This window comes from Carettochelys insculpta, chromosome 9 (assembly GCF_033958435.1).
Source record: "Carettochelys insculpta isolate YL-2023 chromosome 9, ASM3395843v1, whole genome shotgun sequence".
In the NCBI taxonomy this organism is placed as follows: domain Eukaryota; kingdom Metazoa; phylum Chordata; order Testudines; family Carettochelyidae; genus Carettochelys; species Carettochelys insculpta.
Genome location: NC_134145.1, coordinates 8,549,359 through 8,570,491, shown reverse-complemented (window position 1 = coordinate 8,570,491; position 21,133 = coordinate 8,549,359). Strand labels below are relative to the sequence as shown.

Here is a 21,133-nt window from a genome sequence, read left to right as displayed (position 1 = left end):
ACCAGAGGAACTCTATTGCCATAAAATAGAAACAATCAGTGTAGTGTTTTTTCCTGGTTTTCTTCATTTTGGGGACTGCTTCTACTGTTTAAGGGTTCATCAGAACTGATGCTTTCCAAAGCCTCTTTCAACTGTTCAACTCCTTCTGCAAGTCCTTACAAATTAGCAGCAGTCCTTATAACTAGACCCTTGTGGCATTTTCTGAATAAAAGAACAGCTAGTGGCTGTAGGGCCTGACCATGGTGGAGTTAGGCATTACACAGGCAGGGTGCTGAGGCAGGCACAGTGGTTATTAAGGGAACCAAACTGCCACTGCCACCTACTGTCTTGTTTTTAAAGCTTATGCTGTCCTTAGCCCCAGACTCTGAGCATTAGACAGTGATCAGAGGAGTGGGTTCATTCCAGACTCCTGCTCCATTCAGAAGTGTTTCCAGCAAGCCAATGAGTACCACAAACAGCTGAAAAGCTAGGGAAGTTTGGACGGCACAGTAGTTGCCTTTGCGTCACCGGCATTTCCTGCTTAGGGGTCATGTTGGATTGCTGGGACAGGGGGATAGATGCTGAGCAAGAAGGGCTTAGAATTGTGGGAACTTTTGATTCAGGGCTGACCTGTGACTGTTGGAGTGAAAAGGTTGCTTTGACTAACCCTTCTCTTTCACTCTCTTCAACTGTGTTAAGTGTAAGCGTGGTGCCATTAAGGTTCTGGCCAATGAAATCTGGGCCTATTTCAAATTGAATACAATCAGGTTAATTTCTATGTGTAACCTGAAATGGAAGTTGTATGGCTGGATATAATCAAATAGCAAGAAATAATCACTTCTGACAGTGCAGCCGGGACCATTCTGCACCTTTCAAGGTTTTAGACTGAGGTCTTTTCAACTGATTCTTTGAAGTATAACTTATTCTTGATGCCTCATGGATTAATGTTTGTTAAATAAATTAATGCTTAATTTATTAATGATTTGCCTTCAATGCATTTTAATATGATTTATTACTCTTTATCAATGTTTATTGCATTTATTAATGATTTATGTTAATTTTATGCAAGTTAATGTGATTAACAGATAGAATGCAGGGCCAGAGGCCCTACAGGGTCTGTGTTTCTGAATGACACCAAAAGTAGAAAGGTCCACAAAAGGGGAAGCTTCTGTGGTTCTAATTGACTTGGGGCCTGCAGGGAGCCAGCATGGTTGAAATAGCGGCTTGTGTTCTTTTGGGATGGGTAAGGTTGAAGGATGTACTGACTCAGTCTAATCTCTGAGTGGCTCTTATCAGACTGATAAAGACTCTAACACATGTGTTCTGGGAGAGATGGTTTAGGGAAGGGAATTCCTCTGGTACTAGGATCCTGGATGGTGCAAAGAGATGCAATTTGCACATCCCAGTGCTAAAGAGGATTGAGTCAAGCCCTCCAATTGATTATTCTGATTTGATTATTCAATTAATATTTGAGAAAAATCCCTTGTTATTTCTGTTCCTTTTCTCCTTTTCAATTAAATAAAGAATTTAAAATATTAATTATTAATTGTATCCCCTGGGTTTCGAGTTTGATAACATCAACCTGGTCCATGGGAGGGTGGATTTGCGAAGGGCCTGCCCTCTGAAATCTGGAAACACAGCAGAAGTTGGAGGCCATATTTGCATCTGCAGAGGAAGGCTTCCTGTGCATTCTACAAGGACAGTTTACAAATGCATTTTGTCCCCTTTCCTTGGGTTCATATATATCTGCAGTGCTTTTTTCTTTCTTTCTTTTTTTTTTTTTGTAAAATAAAAAAGGTGGAGCTGGTATTCAGCTGGCTCCCAGCCCCTCCCAGCCCCTCCAAGGTTCCTGCAGCTGGGGCTGCCAGCTGGGCTCCACACCTCAGCTGGCTCCCCACCTTAGGGCTGCTGGGGACTCCTGCCCTACAGCAAGGTCCCCAAGGCCGGACCTGCCAGTAGGGCCCTGCAACCCAGGGATACAAGGGTTTCCCTGGCCCTGGATGGGTCTCCAGGAGTGGAGCTGCCAGCAGCGCTCCATGCCCCAGGGCTGCCGGTGTTCCTCCAGCCCCAGCTGGGTCTGCAGGGCTGTAGCTGCCAGTAGGAATCTGTGCCCCAGCTGGCTCCCAGCAGCAGGGTTCCCATCCTCCAGTGGGGTTCCCACAGCTGCAACTGCCAGCTGGGCTCCATGTTCCAGCTTCTTCCCATCCCCAGGGCTGGCAGGGTTCCCCACCACCCAGCCAGGGATCCTGCAGTTTGGCCTGCTGAGGTGCCAGTACTTGGGGCTGGCACAAAAAAAACACTGTATATATTTACACGAAAACTTTCAATTTAAAGTAAAACTCCAGCTATTCCTAATGGCCCTGGGAGAAGAGGGCAGAGTGAGCCAATTCAGAATTCCTCTGCCAACACAGGCAATAGTTGTGGTTCTGCTGCCTCTAGTCCGCAATCAAGAATCTAGCTGTTGCATCTCAAATCTGTTAGAGCTGTTAGTTTCTAGATGTGAAACGTCAGTGCTTTATCCCACTGGGCCCCTGGATGTCAGTGGGACTTGTCATGCTTAAAAGTGAGCACATGCACAAAAGTTTTCAAGATCAAAGGTTATTTTTGTTGCATTTTGGACCAATCCTCAACCAATGTTCAGATAAAGATATAACAAATGTCATCAGCTGAGGATATGACCTATGATTATATTGAACCTACAGAATACAATATTGTTTTCTTGAAATAACAAAATGTTGTTCTTTTTCATATTTTATTATTTGCCTATGATGCCAAGGGACTCAAATAAGGAGCAAGGCTCAATTTACACTCGGTATTATGCAAATACTTAAAAGCACTGCAGTTTGCTTGCTCCCTGTGATTGTTCCAGGAATAAGAGGCTGGTGGCAGAGGCAGCTTTTGCTGGCAGAACCAAGTCTTCACTGCTTGTTTTCTGTTATGAATATGCAAATGAGCTAATCAGATATGGAAATGGGGGCATTTTGCATTTTTGAGACTGCTCATTTGCATCAAGCTGCCGGCATGAGGGGTTAGTGGAGCACCAGCCTTAAGGATTCATTGTGCCAGTTAGGCACGGCCTTGCATGGGAGAGTGAAGCCAGTTGCTGCATACCTTCAAATATAGTAGCTTTACTAAAAACTTGTCTTTACTAACCGGAAGATTGACCCAGTCAGGATCAATCTTCTGGAGTTTGATTTTGCACATCTGGTGAAGACGTGGCAAAATTGATCTCTCTGGGGTCGGCAGTCAACCCCTGTATTCCACATTATCATGTGGAGTAAGGAAGGTCTACAGGAGCTTGCAGAGGCTTTGTCTTCACTACGGAAATATGTTGATTCTAGCTACACAAATGCCATAGCTAGAATTGCATATCTGAAATCGACTTATTTTGCCAGTATAGACTTAGCCTATGATTCTTCCTCCAAAGTCACAAAGAGTTAGGGGAATGCAGATCCCGTACTCCCTGGAGAGAGCATACATCTATGCATGAGACTTACGAAGGCCATGTAAATCAGGGGAAGGTTCCCACTTCCACCACCTGGTACATCAGTGTCAGGACAAAACACAATCCAGGTGTTAGTGTTCATAATAAAGTGACCAAGATAAGTTATGTGTCAGAGAGGTAGCTGTGTTAGTCTGTATCTTCAAGAACAACAAGAAGTCCTGTAGCACCTTACAGACTAACAGATATTCTGATGAAGGGGGTCTTTGCCCACGAAAGCTTATGCTCCAAGATAAGTCATGTTCCTCATGCCACACATAGGAATGTGTATTGAGAGTTGTCAGTACTAGGAAGTACAAGTGAAACTGTACTCAACATAGTCTTTTGCATGATACAAAAGAGTTAAAACTGGGGCTGTCAGTGTGTCACAGTTAGCTCATGAGATTAATGCAAAAATTAATTGTGATTAAAAATTAATCACAGTTTTAATTGTACTGTTAAGTAGTAGACTACCAATTGAAATGTATTATAGAATTTGGATGTTTTTCTACATTTCCAAATATATTAATTTAAATTAGAACACAGAATACAGAGTGTACAGTACTTGCTTTATATTATTTTTATTACAAATGTCTGCACTCTAAAATTATAAAAGAAACAGCATTTTTCAGTTCACCTCATATAAGCACTATAATGCAACACAATGAAATATCATATCTTTATCATGAAAATGCAACCTACGCATTTAGATTTTTTGTTCTATAACTGCCCTTGAAGTCAAAACAGTTTAAAACTTTAGAATCTTCAAGTCCACTCAGTCCTGTTTCTTGTTCAGCCAATCACTAAAACAGACAAATTTGCTGCTTGTTTCTTATTTAGAATATCACCTGAAAGTGAGAACAGACATTCACATGGCATTTCTGTAGCGGGCGTTGCAAACTATTTATGCTCTAGATATGCTAAACATTCATATGTCCCTTATGTCTTGGCCACCATTCCAGAAGATGTGCTTCCATGATGATAACGTGTTAAAGAAATGAACTCTTTTGTACATCTCCTGCTCTGTTTTACCTGCATTCTGCCTTATATTTCATTTTATACCACCATTTGATGATGACCCAGCACACATTCATTTTAAAAACACTTTCACTGCAGATTTGACGAAATTTGCAAAGTTACAAATGTGCAATTTCTAAAGATAGATACAGCATTCAGTCCAAGGTTTAAGAATCTGAAAAGGCCTTCCAAAACCTTAGAGGCACAAGGTGTAGAGCATGCTCTCAGAAGTCTTAAAAGAGCAACATACTGATATGGAAACTACAGAACCTGAACCACCACAGAAAAAAATCAACCATATGTTGGTGGCCTCTGGCTCAGATGATGAAAATGAACATGCCTCAGTTTGTAATGCTTTGGATCATTATTGAAAACAAAAAAACAGTCATCAGCATGGACATGGGTCCTCTAGAGTGCTGATGGAAGTATGAAGGGACATGTGAATCTTCAGTGTGTCTGGTATGTAAATATCTTGTGGCGCTAGCTACAACAATGCTATGCAAAAGCCTTTTCTGAGTTTCAAGTGAGATGGTAAACAAGAGGAAGGAAGTGTTATTTCCCATAAGTTCAACTTTCATGATCAAGAAATTGCGTTACAGTACTTGTTATGAGGGAATTGCAAAATACTAGTTCTTTTGTTTTTACAGTGGAAATATTTGTAATACTAAGAAATATAAAATGAGCACTGTTCTCACTGCAACTGGTTTAGCAATCTTTGTGATAAGCAAAATAAATATATTTGAAAATGTGGAAAACATCCAAAATGATTCTTTTTTACCAGTACAATTAATTTATCATAATTATTTTAATTGCATAATTAATTGATTCATTTTTAATTGTTTGATAGACCTAGTTAAAACACAAAAGCTGGCCATAAACACACACTGTAAAGAGAATGCTACAAACAATTTCAGCTCCTTGCTATTGCTTGACAACCACGCTATCTGTAGAGTCAGTCCCAGAGTCCTATGCGGAGAAAGCACCCAATGCAGCCAGTTCTCCACTGGTATGAATGGGCATAATATATCAAGCAAGTTCAGTGAAGTTGCACAGGTGAACAACAGTGATGAATTGTACCCAGTGACTTCAGTCAGTAATGTTTTGCCTGCAAAGATTCCACAAGTTTGGGCCCTATGCAAGGGAAGGTCTTTAATCAGGAAGACTTTCCAGAGAGGAATGTCCATTGTAGGGGTCACTGACACATGGTTTCCTCTTCAAGGACTTTCAGCTGTCACCAGAAGAATAAAGAGAGTATAATGATGTGAATTAGATTAGAAAAGGATCAATAGGCCTGACAATAAATGAAAGTAACACAGACATTATCGAGCAGATTAGGAGAGAGAAATTAAAGTGGACAGTGTATTCTGTGAAACCAGCTAGACACATAAATGTTGGCCATAGTGAGTTTTAAGGGGATAGTAACGACAGGTTGAACCTCTCTCGTCCAGCACCTTAGGGACCTGATCAGTGTCAGATGAGAGAATTTGCTGGACTATGGGAGGTCAAGATTATCTAGCACATTACCAACACTTTCACTGCTTACTGGACTCCGAGGAGACATTTAGGGATAAATTACAGCTAAATAACAGCATAGAACACTGAGTGTCAGGACTGATGGCTGGGAACAAATTTTATGGGACCACAGGAAAGCTTAACCACTCCCATGAAAAGTGGCCATCCAGCAAACTAAAATCATGCTGAATTATGGATGCTAACAGATGGAAATGTTCTGGACTAGAGAGCTTCAACCTATATTAAAAGTGCAAGTCAAAAATAATAATACAATCCACTTGTGAAAAGGAAAGCATAAACTTGTCTAGCCACTGTGGTGATAGAAAGCCTTGTAGAATAGAAGTTTAACCTGTGCAAAAGCTGAAAAAGATAATACCATAAAAACATGAGAATTTCTGTAATGGATCACACTGATGGTCTATGCAGCTTAGTATCCTGTCCTCATGGCTACCATCTGATTTAGAGGCAGGTGCAGAAATCCTGCCGTAAACAGTGATCTCCAGGGATAGATTTTTCCTAAACCTCACTAGATAGAAGTTGGCTTATGCCCCAAATCATGAGAACTTAAATCTCCTCCAATACCAGTGTTTCTTTCTTCTAATATATGCTGCTAACTGAGGGTAGTCTTGTTATCCATATCAGTGACTAATCTTCTTTTGAATACTGCTAAGCTTTTGGGCTTAGTGAAATACTGAGGCAATGAATTCCACTTACTAATAGTGCATTATGGGAACAAGTATTTCCTTTCATCAGTTTCTAATTTATTATACGACTTACCAATTATTTTACACTTTAATTTCACTATTCAGCCAAGTCATTGCCTCACAGTTTGGAGGTTATTGGGTTCAAAGAATTAATGTTTAACATCCCAGCAGGGAAAGGTAAAAAAAGCAAAAAAACAATCACACCCACTTGACAAATATAGAAATAGACTCAGATAGTCAAAGCCAGATAAGATGATCTCAGTGCCCAATTTGTATTAAAATAAATGTGAATTAGCCATTCATATCCTTTCAGGTACCTGAAAATCTCCTCCCAAGGGACTACAATTATTTGTTTACCCAGTAACCTCCAGACTGTGAGGCAATGACTTGATCAACAAGAGAATTAGAGTTACACATCTTGTTGCCTTGTTCTCTGTGCAGCCAAGGATCCCTTTGATTTGAAGAAGCAAGTTAAAAGCACACATGGGCACAGGTCTTTGCATTTTTATCCAAAAACCTAACTCAGATATGTAAAGAAAACCCCACTGAAGGGACTAACAAGATTACTTTCCTTACTTGGAGGGTACATATGGCTCCCATCCAAAATAGTTACTCTGAGCCATGTAACTTGTAACTGATTCCAGTATAAATGTCAGAACACTTTATTTGCATGTCTAAGATGACCCACTGAAATTAGTTCCCTTTTAACAATTCCTTTTATAATTTGCTTTTCAGCAACAACGGCAACTTGACCTGCTGACTATAACCAACCCTGGTGAGTAAGCTACAAGATTCCGCTTTTATCTTTTCTTAAAGAGACGGCTGTCTACATGTGGCTTTTCCCCCTTGTCTCTGGCATGCAAAATGAAAAACACTGTTCCCCAGAAAATCTTTAACATAATAACAAGTGACAGCTATATTGTGCTTGGCAAAGCCCCGGGTAGTTATCCTTTCACAGAGCTGCCTCTTTAGAGCTTTACTCTATGAATTTGAGTGCTGATATTTCTTTAAGCCTCCTGGGGTTACATTTAGAGGTATGTCTGCAGGGTAGATGCCCTAGAATTTACAAAGTATGTTCCTGTATCACAGAAATGTAAGTTTTACTCTCTTCAGCGCTAAATATATTCAAGGGGTGTAAAGAGACAGTGGCTTTTACCATGCACTGTTGGTGGTAGAATATGCAGTTTAATTCTGAAAAAAGAAATTGTTCAGAAATGTCGGGGTAAAAATAAAATGCGTTCAAAGCAGACTTCTTGGTAATGACTTTTGTTATTTGTTGGCAAAGGAAAAGACCCAAAATGTGTTACAGGTTGAATTTCTGGTCTTTAGTCATAAAAGTAGTATATCTTTTGCATAGTGTTTTTTCGAAGGTGTTTTTGTTGGCACCGAAATGCAGGCCAGGTGAATGAGATTTCTCTTTGATCTAAGCTCTTGTTTAGTTTCTTTAGTAAGATTGGCTGAATTTCTCTCAGAGGTTGACTGCCCACCAGCAACAGAGAAACACCAGTTGCTACTAGCTTTGGTAACTAGTATTTTTCTGTCTGTCAGTTCTAAATGTATCTTTATCTTTTTGTCTGGCTTTAATTGGGAGTATGATAGTAAAGTGAGCAGATGTCACAGGTGATTGGGCAAAACATGACATTTTGCTTGGGTGACAACTTTGCATCAATAATTGTTCCAAGATTGTAAACGTATGTATCAGTGACATGACTTCTCCTTGCCTAACCTTGTTCAAATAATAATCAATGAGAGAAGGAGTAAAAGAAACACTTTGTTGGGACAGATGTTTAAGGCTACTGGCAGTTGCATCACATTTTTTGCATGTTGATTTTTCATACACTTTGCAATTATGTTAATATATGCTTGGGGCACTTGCTGATAAAAGCAACAGGACAATGAGAAAGAGAGCCATTGCCACCACTCTGACTACAAATTCAAGGGCAAATACAACACATTTTTTCATAGTTTGTATGTTCAGCGTCCCCTGATTCTAAAGAAAAAAAAATCCCAGAAGGTCATAATCAGAATAAACATTCAGATCTTGGATAAAGTTACTAAAGTCCACCACCTTTTACATAGGAGAAAAGGAGGTTTGGAGAGGAAAAAAAATCATTTAAGTGTGGGACATTGGTTTAAGTTGTATTTATTATACCTTCTTAACTGTGATGTCTGATGTAACATTCACTGGAGTAATAAAAGAGTTGATTAAGCTGAGTTTGTCCATAGATGTGATTACAGTAAATATCTAACACTTCAGAGCTTTCAGTTTTGCACAGCAACATAGCAATTAGTTAGAAGGATCATCACAGGCACATATGAAGATGGTTTCCACTGATTATATAGGTAGGAATGCTGAGTTCCAAAAAAAAAAGACTTCCTTGCCAGACATTTTTCAAGATGGGCATTTTTTGTATTTTGGTGTGTTGAATAACCAGAAATCCATAACCATTGATTTTCTAAAGCATTAAAATAAATAAACTGGGCCAAGATTCATTCAGTTTAGAGTGCAGCTGTTTACATAAGTTTGGCCTTGTGTTCGAGAGGGTTGAGCATCCTCAAGCCAAACTCATTTAGGAATCTAAAATTTGGATTTTCTAAAGAATTTAAGGAAGTTAGGAATTCAACTCTTTTTAGGATCCTTTGAAAAATCCCAAGATAAATGTGAAATTAGGAATCTAACTTTAGGCACACATGTTTCAAAATTTTAGCCTTTGAAATTATTTAGATATTGTCACTTTTTTATATTTTTATTTAGGAAGCCTGTCTTTATGCTTTGTTAGCAGTGGACTGGTTTTAGAGAAACATGATGCAACTTATGACTGTGTACTTTGAGTGACCTGATTTAGGGGCCAAACAGTTTGTTTTAGCTGTCAGTTTTCTAGAAATTCTCTGTTTTCCATCCTGTGCAAAGGCTGGTAGGCTCCTGTGGGTATCACTCAGCTAGTCCTGTCTACAATAGGAAAATCCCCTGTGGCTTGACAATGATTGTCATCAATCGTTGCATTTCTCCCATGGCCTAATGCAAGTATAAAGCAGGACGCAGTGACTTCATGAAGCTATGGACAGGAGCCCACACCTCAGGGTCCAGATCTAGACAAGCCGGGGCCGGGTCTGGTCCACAGGGCAGGGGTTCACATCCCATGTTCTAGACTGAGCCCCAGTTGAAGTAGTATACATTTGGTGAGAGGAGGGGCTTAAAGGAGGTGAAGCTTCAGCAACATATATTTCCTTTATATTTACTTAGCTTTGCCTCTGAATGTGATCTGGAGCCAACTCTGCACAATGGTTTTTAGTGAAGTCAGACTTCAGTGTCAGTGCTTCTGCCAGCATAAACTGACTAAAGTTCACGGTGAAGATAAGCTGATTTTTCACTAGCTAAAAATCTGACCTTGATTTCTACCTGGCTGTTTGTGTTTTTGAGAATACTCACAATGTTACCGTGTCGTTGAGGAAGTTGCATTTTTTTAAAAAAAATTATTGTTAGTGGGAATGGAAGTGTGATTGAACCTATCGATTTTCAATTGGCTGAGATGTTAGAGCAGCCAAGAAACTCCATCACAAATACTCCTTTGAATTATTTTTGATTCATCCCTCACTGGGGCTTGATCTTGTCCCCAATCAGCCTCTCTACTTCCAATTTAAAGTAAACTTTTCTTGAAATCAGTGCAGTGTCAGGAGACATTCATCAGCAGCAATGGTGTACATTTCTCAGATATATAGAAGACCCATTCCATTTGGAAGCAGTAAATTGAATACATTTAAAAAACATGGGGTAATTGAATATCCCATAGTGCCCTGCTTGTCTACATCAAATATAGAACATTTTATGTCTTTTTCATTTCCATTTTAAAGGAAAAATAAAATAAGAGCTAACTCCTTAGTTTATTAGTCATGATTTACTTAGTTTTTTCTCAGAACACTTAAGGAGTTTGCATCCAATAATAAGGTAAATACATATACACATTCTACGTAAAGGGTTACAGGATTTGATTCAAAAAACCGTAGTGATTTTCTGAGCATGTCCTCACTAAAATATATGGCACTTGTATGAAAGAAAGACTTGATTTTCTTTTTAAATTCATCAGACAGAATTTTATGGCACTAAACCCTAACATTTAAAATATTCTTTCCCCTGTAATATCTCCTATGCTGTGCTTTAAATATGTCTTAATGTCATGAATTTGAGATATACTAAATTTTTGTAAGCTGGCTTTAGTTTCTTCCATACATATTTTACCACTTTAAATCATAGATATGACTGTTGCCTAATTAATTTCCTCTGGTGAGAATAATATATTTCTACGTTCCTTCCATGAAGAACCTGATATGTGGGATTTAGTGTACTTTTTGCTGATTAAGTGTTGTATTTCCATATACCATTGCTTATGAGATTTCTTAGTAAAATTAGATGAAGGGAAGAAAAGCTTTAAAATACAATTTTGAAAGTTACTTAAGAATGAACTCAGCTACTGAATGCCCCCTGCAAGACATTTCCATTACCTTCTGGAATATTCTGACAATCTACTTCTTTCTAATTGAAGCATGAAAATAATATGAACTTGAAGTCATGAAGCTATAATATACCTATTAGTAAAAATGATACAGGGTAATAAAATGTGACAGAATGTTGTTCATTGTTAAAACTCATGCACTAACTATTCTTGATAGTCCATGCTAATTAATACTACATTGATTTTGATCAAAGTACATGTCAAGGGATACTGGCTGAGTTTCAAACAGCCTAACATAATTAGTGTTCGTGTTTGTTGGTGAAAGCTTCATATGCTGGTTTGCTTTAGTGAGGGAGAGAGCCTCTTCAGTCCTTCTAATAATAACTGATTCATCTAAAAGGAACACTCAGGTCTGGGAGCTAAGCTATTCCTCTTATTACATTACTAAGATGTTATGGGTGTAGTCACCTTTGTACCTGCAGCATTTTAAAATGGACCCTGAAAATGTTAAGGGCAAAAGTCCCACCATGCACATGGGAGAATAGACTCCAGAGGTTTTGGTTGACATTACTCTAAATAAATATATATCTCTTACACAGCAAATAAAGAAACTGAAGCCTCAGGCAGTTACAAAATTATTAAACTCATATGAGTGCTAAAGAACCAGGGAACTGTTTGTTTTAAGTTTGATGGAGGTTTACAAGAGGTTATGTGGTGGCAAAAGTGTGATATAGAAACACTGGCTTTCTTCCTGCCCCTTTTCAGGGACAGGGTTCCAGCTTGCCTAGAGACAGTTGGGCATTGTGATCTTTTATCCCGTGAGAATTAGGGATGGAACAGTGACATTGCTGCATGCCCCCACATTCTAACCAACATATATATGAGTCTCAGTGGCTTCATAATCCTCGTCCTTACCCAACCCACCATATCCATACCTATATGCAGGCTTGGTGGTTGCGGAACTGTCATATTCAGCCTGTGGGTTGAGGTTCCTTTCTATTACCTCTGACTTGCACACAATCCACTCCCTTTGGCTGCAATCTCAGGGAGGTGAAATTATAATCGCTTTTCTGTGTGTCTGTCGATGTACATATATATGTATATAAACCCCACATTACCAACATGTAAAATCCTATTTCTGAATTGACAATTTTTGATTAAATAACAAAATGAGATTATTTTATGTTTGCTACATATTTAGCTTTGGTAAGTTAGTTTTGTTGTTGTTTTTATTTCTTGCATAAGAAACTTGATATTTTTGTATATCTGTAAGGTAAGTGGTGGCTCATCAAATTTAAATAAGACAACAGAGAGGGCATTTGAAGGCTAACTCCATTATTTTTGAAGAAAAACATCAAGAGTTTTCACAATGCCTTATTATTATTCTGGGTCACTGTGATGTTTCCATGCACCTTGGCATGTCCCTTTAATTGGATCCTTGTGTACGAAGGTCCAGTACAGTTGCATTGAAAGCTGACATTTCTAACTAACTGACCTTTTCAGGCCCAGTGATACTCCTATAATGATTATCCTCTAGCATTGTTTGGACACAATACCACATACTTCACAGCACATAAAGAATATGGTCTCCGAAAACTATTCAAAATTCCCAATCTCAAGTTAGCAAAATGAGAAAATTGGGTGCAAACATTCATCAGACTGTTATTGTGCAGGTATCGATTTGAATGCCCTTTCATTTCTCTGGGAAAAAGTGTTGTATTATGGAGCTCTAAATTAACTTTTGTTCTGTTATTTTTTCCTAGTAACTATAAAAAGGTCAAATTCATTCATAAGGCTGAATAGATTTGCTGGAGATAAGCAATAAGATAGCAATCAACCTTCAAATAACCTTTAAAGAGACAGTATCTTCTTTTCAGAACAATAATTGATCTGTTCATTAAGGCACTGAGAACTCTTTGGGGCTCATCTAAGCAAAACATATAGGAAGTATAGCAAAGGATGTAATCTAGAAGAATAAGGAAATTAATTCTGATATTAGAAATTTATTAAAGTGGCATATTTCATAGGTAACCAGATGACAAAAGGAACAATATTGTGGTATGTGTTGCTTAATTTGATTGTTCCAAGAAAATGTGAACGGAGAGAAGATCTGAAAGTTTGCTGCTTGATGTGTTTTTGTTTCACCTGTGCCAGAAATCTGAATCTCTTACTTCTCTCCTGAATGTGGTGCCCAGTATATAATGATCTTCAGAGTTTGTATTCTTGATACACACAAGGAAACCTCAATTGGAAAAAAGGGGGGTGGGGGGTGGAAATTAAAGATCAGCCTTGCATGGCGAATGTGTAGACACTGGATACCTATCAGTCCCTCCTTTAGGAACAGTCAGATTTGTTTGTTTGCTTTTGGTGCAGCAAACTTAAAGGGAAAAAGGGGTTTAATTTAGTTCGTTCATTGACAAATTCTTCCCTCTGGTTTCTGCATATAAAGAAAAATGAAACCACAGTCAGTTCATTAGACATAGCCAAATAAGTCCGGCACAGCTGTAAGGATGCCATGATCCTGGACCAGTTGTGTTCCAGAATACTCTCCAGGTAAAAGTTAACACTGAGGGCTGCTTATAATTGTACCAAGGAGCTGAAGCATACCCAGGGACTTTCTACATCTTGGGTATAACTGTATATTTAAGATATCAGTTCAATTTTTGGCAGTATTCCAATGTCCATATTTCATTTCTGTGCGTTAATCCATGTTGTGTACCTAACTTTATTTTTATAAATTACACATACGCCAAAGATGAGTAGTGCCTAATTGATTACAAGAAGTCTTGTTTTTATCTTTGATCAGAGCTCCTAGGAGTAACAAGTATCCCAGGCAAGCTGTGTCCCCAGATGTTTATTTTTTAATTAGTAAGGGCATTTCCATAGGAACACAATTTCAGTCACTTAGAAATGTGGGAGATTTTGTTATTCTTATCTGTCATCTGCTTTGAACAAGAGTCAATGAGAATGAAAGTCCTTGCCTCAAATAGGTTAAGAACCAAAAGATAAACACAAAGAACACAGGCTTGTTATATAACTTTTATATTACAATAGCATCTACAGTTCCCATTCCACTAAGAGATGGAGGTGGTGTTGTACTAGGTGGTACACAAATACACAGTATGACTCCATCCTTATCTTGGAGAAGTTACACTTTAAATGGCCAATGCAAGTAGTAATAGACAACATAGAAGGAAAATATCAAAACTAGTCAATTTTTTTATTACTACAATACCTCTCAATCTTAGTGCCCTAGCCAAGCAGAGCCAGCTGTCCTCCCTGAAGACATAGAAGGGAAAAGAGACTGTAAAAAAAAATTAAAAAATAAAAATAAAAAAAATGTTTCCCAGTAGGGGCTACTATACCTGTGCAAAGACTTTTTACCTTATCAGATCTGGTTCCCAAAAAGATCAAATCACCAGTGAGTTCACTTTTGGTGCTCACTCAGAACATTTGGTTCTTGAACAAGCAGTCACTGAAGGGCATTGGAAAGGAGAACCTAAGGACTGTTTGATTGTTTTAAACTCGAAGGCATCAATTAACGCGTGAATTTTTAGAAACTATATGACTAATAAGCAGCGCTGTGGTGTTCAAGAACTAACAGCAGCAGCATTCATCTTTTAAACCTGTGTGTTATAGTTCTGTTTTCTTCACCTTTAACCCAACTGTGGAATATGGTCCTGCTTTCTCTTATAACTAAATGCCCCTCTGTCCTGTGAGAAAACAGATTTGTGTCTTTCCATAGCTTTCTGAAGAGGGCTAATAATACATGGGAAAGTGTTACTGCCCACAGGAGAGTTTATAATAGTAAGAAATGCTGCTGAAAAGTCATGATCAATGTTAATTCAGTTATTTTTCATTTTCTTCATTGTTGTTTTTTTTTTTTTTAAATGAAATCTTGTGCTGTGTACATTTGCTCCAGCCCTACCCCATGGATTGCTCTTTGGAGAGCGTGGTGACTGGTTGTGCAATGAATTCTTGTTTGTCCTCCCACAGAAATAGCTGCAACATTTTAAAATGATGAATTTAAGGAAGAGAAAATAGAACTTTGGATGTACAAAAGATGTAAATGTTGTTTTCCAAACTTTATGGTTCCCAGATGCCTCCTCTAATTGCATAGCTAACCCAGAGTTTATTAAGTTATTTTCCAGAGTCAAACTCATTTGTATACATGTCAGAGTATAAACTGAATTTAAAAAGTAAAATCTTTGGATTAGAGTTCAAGAATGATAAACAAACTCATTTAGAATGCATTTGCATGTAATTTACATGTGCCAAAATGCAATTGCATGTGATTTGTAAATACAGGTCTTGCATCTATTTAACATTACAAAATAGCATGGGAGAAAATATTGTAGCTTTGTTTTTTTTTTAAATACCTTAAAATGGCCCATGTTTGAATGTGATTCAAATATTCAGAAACTGGTGAGGAGAGATAAACATGACGAGAAAGCTGTAAATTCTATTTGCAACATCTGTAGTAAGTTAGAATACCGTGTTTTATAGCAACCCCCTACATTACCCCATGGACATTACCATACTATGTGATATCTTTATTATTCACTTCCCACAAGAGCAGTTTTGTCTAGTGCAGCTTTAAAAATAGTCTGTTTTCTCCCTTTTAAGTTCAAACTAGTAAGGACACTAAATAATTGCTTCTGTTTGAAGTGTATTGGGTGATCTGACCACTGAATTGTGGTGCAAACTAGAATTTTAATTATTATTAATAATGTTTATTTAATAGTGCCTAAGGACCAACCAAGAATGGGGTCCAATTGTGATGGTCACTCAGCAAATACAGAACATCAGAAAGTACCTTCCCCAAAGCTCTTATAAACTATATACTCCAGCCAAATACAGAGAGGGCGGAAGGGTAGAACACATGAGCAGAGTGACCTGTGTGAAGGGGAAACATCATGTTCATGTTATACTAGTTAGTTCTGGGGATAGTTTTAGTTAGGGTCAGATAAATGAAAAGAAGTCAGGAGAAGACCCAGCCTGACAGTCGAATACTGGTCAGGTGGTAACCCTAACAGAAGCCCTCTTCTGTTGACGTAGTTATGTTTATGTTACACCAATAGGTGGAACTGAACCTGAGACCACTACATCTCAGTACTTGAGCCCCTGGCGCTTCATCTAAAAGGCAACTGGCCTTCAGCTAAGGGCTGTAGAGGAAACTCATTCTCACCATACGTGCTCTAAGTGCCACTACGTGGACTGTGAACTATACCCGTAAGTGTCTGGGTTACATCCCCACTCAGGATTTTGCCAGTTGAAGGATGTCGGCAGGCCCGCTGATGGGGGGGGGGAGGGGCCAAAAGGGGTGGTTGTCCCGGCACCTGGCATTTCTGCCTGCCGCTGCTGCTACTTTGGCAACGGGGGCAGCTAGAGCTCTGGCCCCTTTGAAGTGCCATGGCAGTGCTGCTTTGGCTGTGCACAGCTGTGAGGGAGTGGGGACAGGGGACAGCAGCATAGTCCAGGCAGTGCTGAGACCTGACTGTCCTTGGCCCTGCCCCTTCCCCCCTTAGCCCTGCCGAGCTAAACCTCCCTTCCACGTTGCCCCAGGTGCTATAGAAACTGTTGCCCCTCTGTACGTTGGCAAGGATGTGCAGTTCTTTTCATAACCCCAAGTGACACTGCTGTGCTGATAAACCTTTGTTGTGCAGATCTGGCCTCTGACAGGTACTTCTCTGTAGTTTTTCTTCCAGGTTGCATGGCAGGGGAGTGGGCAGGGAAGGAACTGTCTGAGTCCCAGTGCCTCTCAGAGTATCCAAAACGGGTCTCCCCTGCACAGTTTTGGGTTTGGATGTGTGGTGCTGGAGGAGTGGTCCTGACAGAGCCTCATTTTACCATCTACCCCTTGTGCAGCACTTCTGCACTCCTGCTGCAGCTCCTTCTGCTACAGCTTCTGCCGGCTTTAGTCACTGATTAAAAATGTATTGTGTGTGTCAAGATTAAAGACGCCTGTAGCTTTGAAGGAAAAGGTAATACTGTTTGAAAATAGCAGTTAGGGTGAATTAGAATTTAAGGTCTGAACACAGTGGTGCAGAAATGCATTGGTGGAGTTACTGAAATCATGCTTTATTTAAATGCATTGTCTTTTTAAAACCACTTATCCTGAAATACAAAACAACAACCATTTTTATGTCCATTGCATAGCAGCCGAACTTCACATACAATTCAACACATAATGGGGCCTATAGAGCTCATCTACCTTGGAGCTAGTTTACTCACACTTTGCATACATGAAATACAAAAAGGGCTCCTTTCCTCCCCCTTATGCTGCTGCCATTGATTCCAACTTGACTCATTTCTGCTCAGAGCTATAATTTTCAATAGATTATTTTATAAAATATGGAATTCATTCCCTTGTGTGAAAACTGAGCCTTTCCATATAATAGCTTCATTTCACTTATGCACATTGGCACTAGTATTTATCAGCAAGGAGTTAGAGATGCTAGATGCCTTTCCATCTATTATTTCTGGGCAGAACAGACTTCTTTTTGCACACGTGGATAAGGAATTAAGTGTTGTCACATTCTGGTTTCTTGTTTCATCTATCAATAACTCATTCACTTCTTGGATTGTAACTCAGTTTGCATACCTTGCTTAAATGTTAATTGCTAATTAGGCTAACAAGGTATTTAGACAGCGGCCTATATTAACCTCTTCAACTGTCCGCTTTTTCCGAAGGAGAGAACTGGTTAAACAAAAATAATGCATCATTATGTGGATGATAAATTACCCTCTTATCCCAGGAGAAGACAGTCCCTCAGCACCAAGGTTGAGACTTTCCAGTGACTGGAGTAAAAGAGCCTGCAGACTATCTGTCCACATGGTGTTTGATACATAATGTGATTCTTCTAAAATGGCTTTTATAATTGAATCATCTAGAGTAGTGGGAGCAGGAACATCATTCTTGTAAGTTCAAATGTATCACAAGCTACTGTTACTGCTGAATGGAAAGCCTGGTTTTATATCAAGTGCTTTAAAATTACACTTCAAAATGAGGAATGTAAAGGCTGGTTCCAAAAATGAAGAGTGTGTTGTACGAATCAAGCAGGAAAGAAAGGTTACTGTGTGAATCCAGGAAAACAGATAACTTTCACAATCTTATTGCCTATACACACACCTTGCTGAACAGGTGAACTACATTTGTTGTTTTATATATATGGAGATGTACCCATTTCATAGAGCTGGACAGGACCTTAAGAGGTCATCAAGTCCAGGCCCCTGCACTCACAGCAGGACCTAGCATCCTCCCTATTTTTTTTTCCTTTTAATCTATTTGGCCCAAATCCCTAGATGGCCTCCTCAAGGACTGAATGCACAAATAGGGGTTTAGTAGGCCAATATGCAAACTCCTGAACTATGCCTCCCCACATATAGGGATGTTTGAGCAAAGGGCTCCTTGACTCCAGTCATACCATGGCAGTCATATAATGTGCAGGACTCTAATGATCAAGGTAAGTCAGCAAATAGCACACATGACCAACTGTGAACACAGAAATTTCTGTTATTTGCTTTAATTATATCTTTGTGCAAATATTTGCGTATGTTATCTTTTAATTATTAGGGACTTTAGCATTTTGAACAGCGAAGGAGCAGAGGATTAAGATTTTGCCCAATGTTTATTTAGTTCCTGTCCTTAGTCACTAAATTGACTCCAGCAACTGAAGAGCCACATATACAGGTATACAGAGTAGCTGGAAAACTAGAGCTAATATTAAGCACTAATCAGTGTGACTTTAAGTAAGAAAGTAGTCTCATTCTGGAATTCTGCAATCTGTTCCTCCAAAACTCCTTAAATGGTACCATCATGTTGCTTTAGACTGCTTAATGTGGTCCAGAATTCAGTATCTGGCTAACTCTGGAGCATCTGTCTCTGTCTTACCTGCTAGTTGTGCTCTTCATATTTGCAAGCACATAGACCAGTCTGTTAGTGTATACTTCCATCAGTTCTAGGAAGCAAGCATGATATCCCCATTGGTTTTACCAAAGATCAGTCACTGGGGAGAAGCACTTGACAAGTTCAAAGAGCCCTGCGTCATACAAGCATACAAATGCAATTCAGGTGATTTTGTGGAGTATTTAAAATATTAGTCATAGAGGGTTTGTTTACACAGCAACCTTATTTCAACATAAGTTATTCTGGAAGAGATTTTCCGGAATAGCTTATTTTGAAATAATGCTGCTACATACAAAATGTATTTTAAAATAGCCCTCAGCTATTTTGAAATAGCGCGTCTATACACAATAGAACCTGTTTCGAAAGAAGGCTGTTGGAAACACTATGGCCGCATCTACACTTGCATTCCTCTGTTCCCTGTCTACAAAGCCCCTATTTCGAAATAGCTGTTTCAAAAAAGATCAAAATGGGCGCTATTCCTTGTGAAACGAGGATTAACTATTTCAAAATGAACCAACCACCATTTTTAAAATAGTGGTTGCATTGTGTAAACGCTAGCAAAGTTATTCCAAAATAAGGGCGGTTGTTCTAACATACCCAGAATTTCCAACCTCTGTTAGGATGTGTCTATACTGCAATGAAATGCCCATGTCAGCTGACTTGATCTCATGGGGGTTAGTCCATGTGACCATAAAATTGCAGTGCAGATAGCTGATCTTGGAGTGGATCCTAGGAGAGGAGAGGATCCCATAGGTCAGCTTCCAGCTCAAGCCTGAATGTTTTTGCAGCAATTTTATAGCCCCTCTTCCTCCTGCACCCAGCTGACATGGGTCATTTCCACAGGTGTTTTATTGCAATGTAGACATACCAAGGCCATAGCACACACAGTGGAGCATCAATGTTAGAGACGGGCACATAACTAATTGTTCATTGGCTTTCCTAGATATGCAAGGACCTGTGAGCACTCAGGAATGGATCTGGTTTCTCTGTGTTGTCACTACTCAAATAGGATTTACAGACTGAATGGGAAGGTGTCTGAGAAATCCTAGGCTCCTAGAAAATGGATGCATCTAGTATCCAAGTCCTGTTGACTTTCACTTAACAAGATTGAGAACTCTGCACCTGTATATAAAGCACTGGGGCTTTTTAGTAATATTCACTGGAATACTGGCCTGTCTGAAAGAAAGGCATTATTCCTAGCAGGCGCTGAAGGCTGTGTTCTGCATTTGCATTCCCAATGAAAGTTAGTGTGAGTTTTATGTGTTCACCTGAAGACAGATTCATTCATCTTCCTAATGACTTCCTAATGTGGCCTTGTGACTTCATTTTTTCAGACCCTTTCAAGAGAATACATCCTTGTGCTCCTTTACCCCCAAACTAACATGAAAACTGACTTTATTTCCCTTAGCCATGTTTGATAAACTAGGTCCATTCAAACCAAATTAATGTAATACAACAAAATGCACAGTTGTACATCTAGGAGGAAGGAATGCAAGCCACACCTGCAGAATGAAAAACTCTAGCCTGGAAACTGGGGACTCTGCACAGAATCCAGGGGTCATAGTTGACAAGCAACTCAATGTGAGCACCTAGTATGATGCTGTGGCAGAAAGGGCTAATGCAGTCCTTGAACGTATAAGCAACAGATTGGTGAGTCAGAGAAGTGAGAGGTTCTGAGATTCCCGTTTTAAGATGGGTGTTTGAAAAACTATAGGGAATGCAGAAAAGGGCTACAAAAATGATCTAAGGGCTGGAGGAGATAAATGCCTGACAGTGAGAAACTCAGCACTCAAGCATGTTAGTGTATCAAGCAGAAGACTGAAAAGTAACTTGATTATACCCTATAAATACTTCACAGAGGCCGTGTCTACATTAGCCAAAAACTTCGAAATGGCCGTGCAAATGGCCATTTCGAAGTTTGTTAATGAAATGCTGAAATACATATTCAGTGCCCCATTAGCATGTGGGTGGCCGTGGCACTTTGAAATTGACGCGGCTCGCCGCCACGCGGCTCGTCCAGACGGGGCTCCTTTTTGAAAGGACCCTGGCTACTTCGAAGTCCCCCCCTAGGAATAAGGGG

General features: G+C 39.3%; 1 protein-coding gene across 1 annotated transcript in view; it reads left to right on the top strand.

Moving 5' to 3' along the window:
* AGBL4 (AGBL carboxypeptidase 4) overlaps positions 1-21,133 on the top strand; it is a 1,459,638-nt gene that overhangs the window by 801,506 nt on the left and 636,999 nt on the right. The window contains exon 6 of the mRNA XM_075003244.1: positions 7,429-7,468. Coding sequence (XP_074859345.1) covers positions 7,429-7,468 — 40 coding nt within the window. The remainder of the gene's footprint in view (positions 1-7,428; positions 7,469-21,133) is intronic.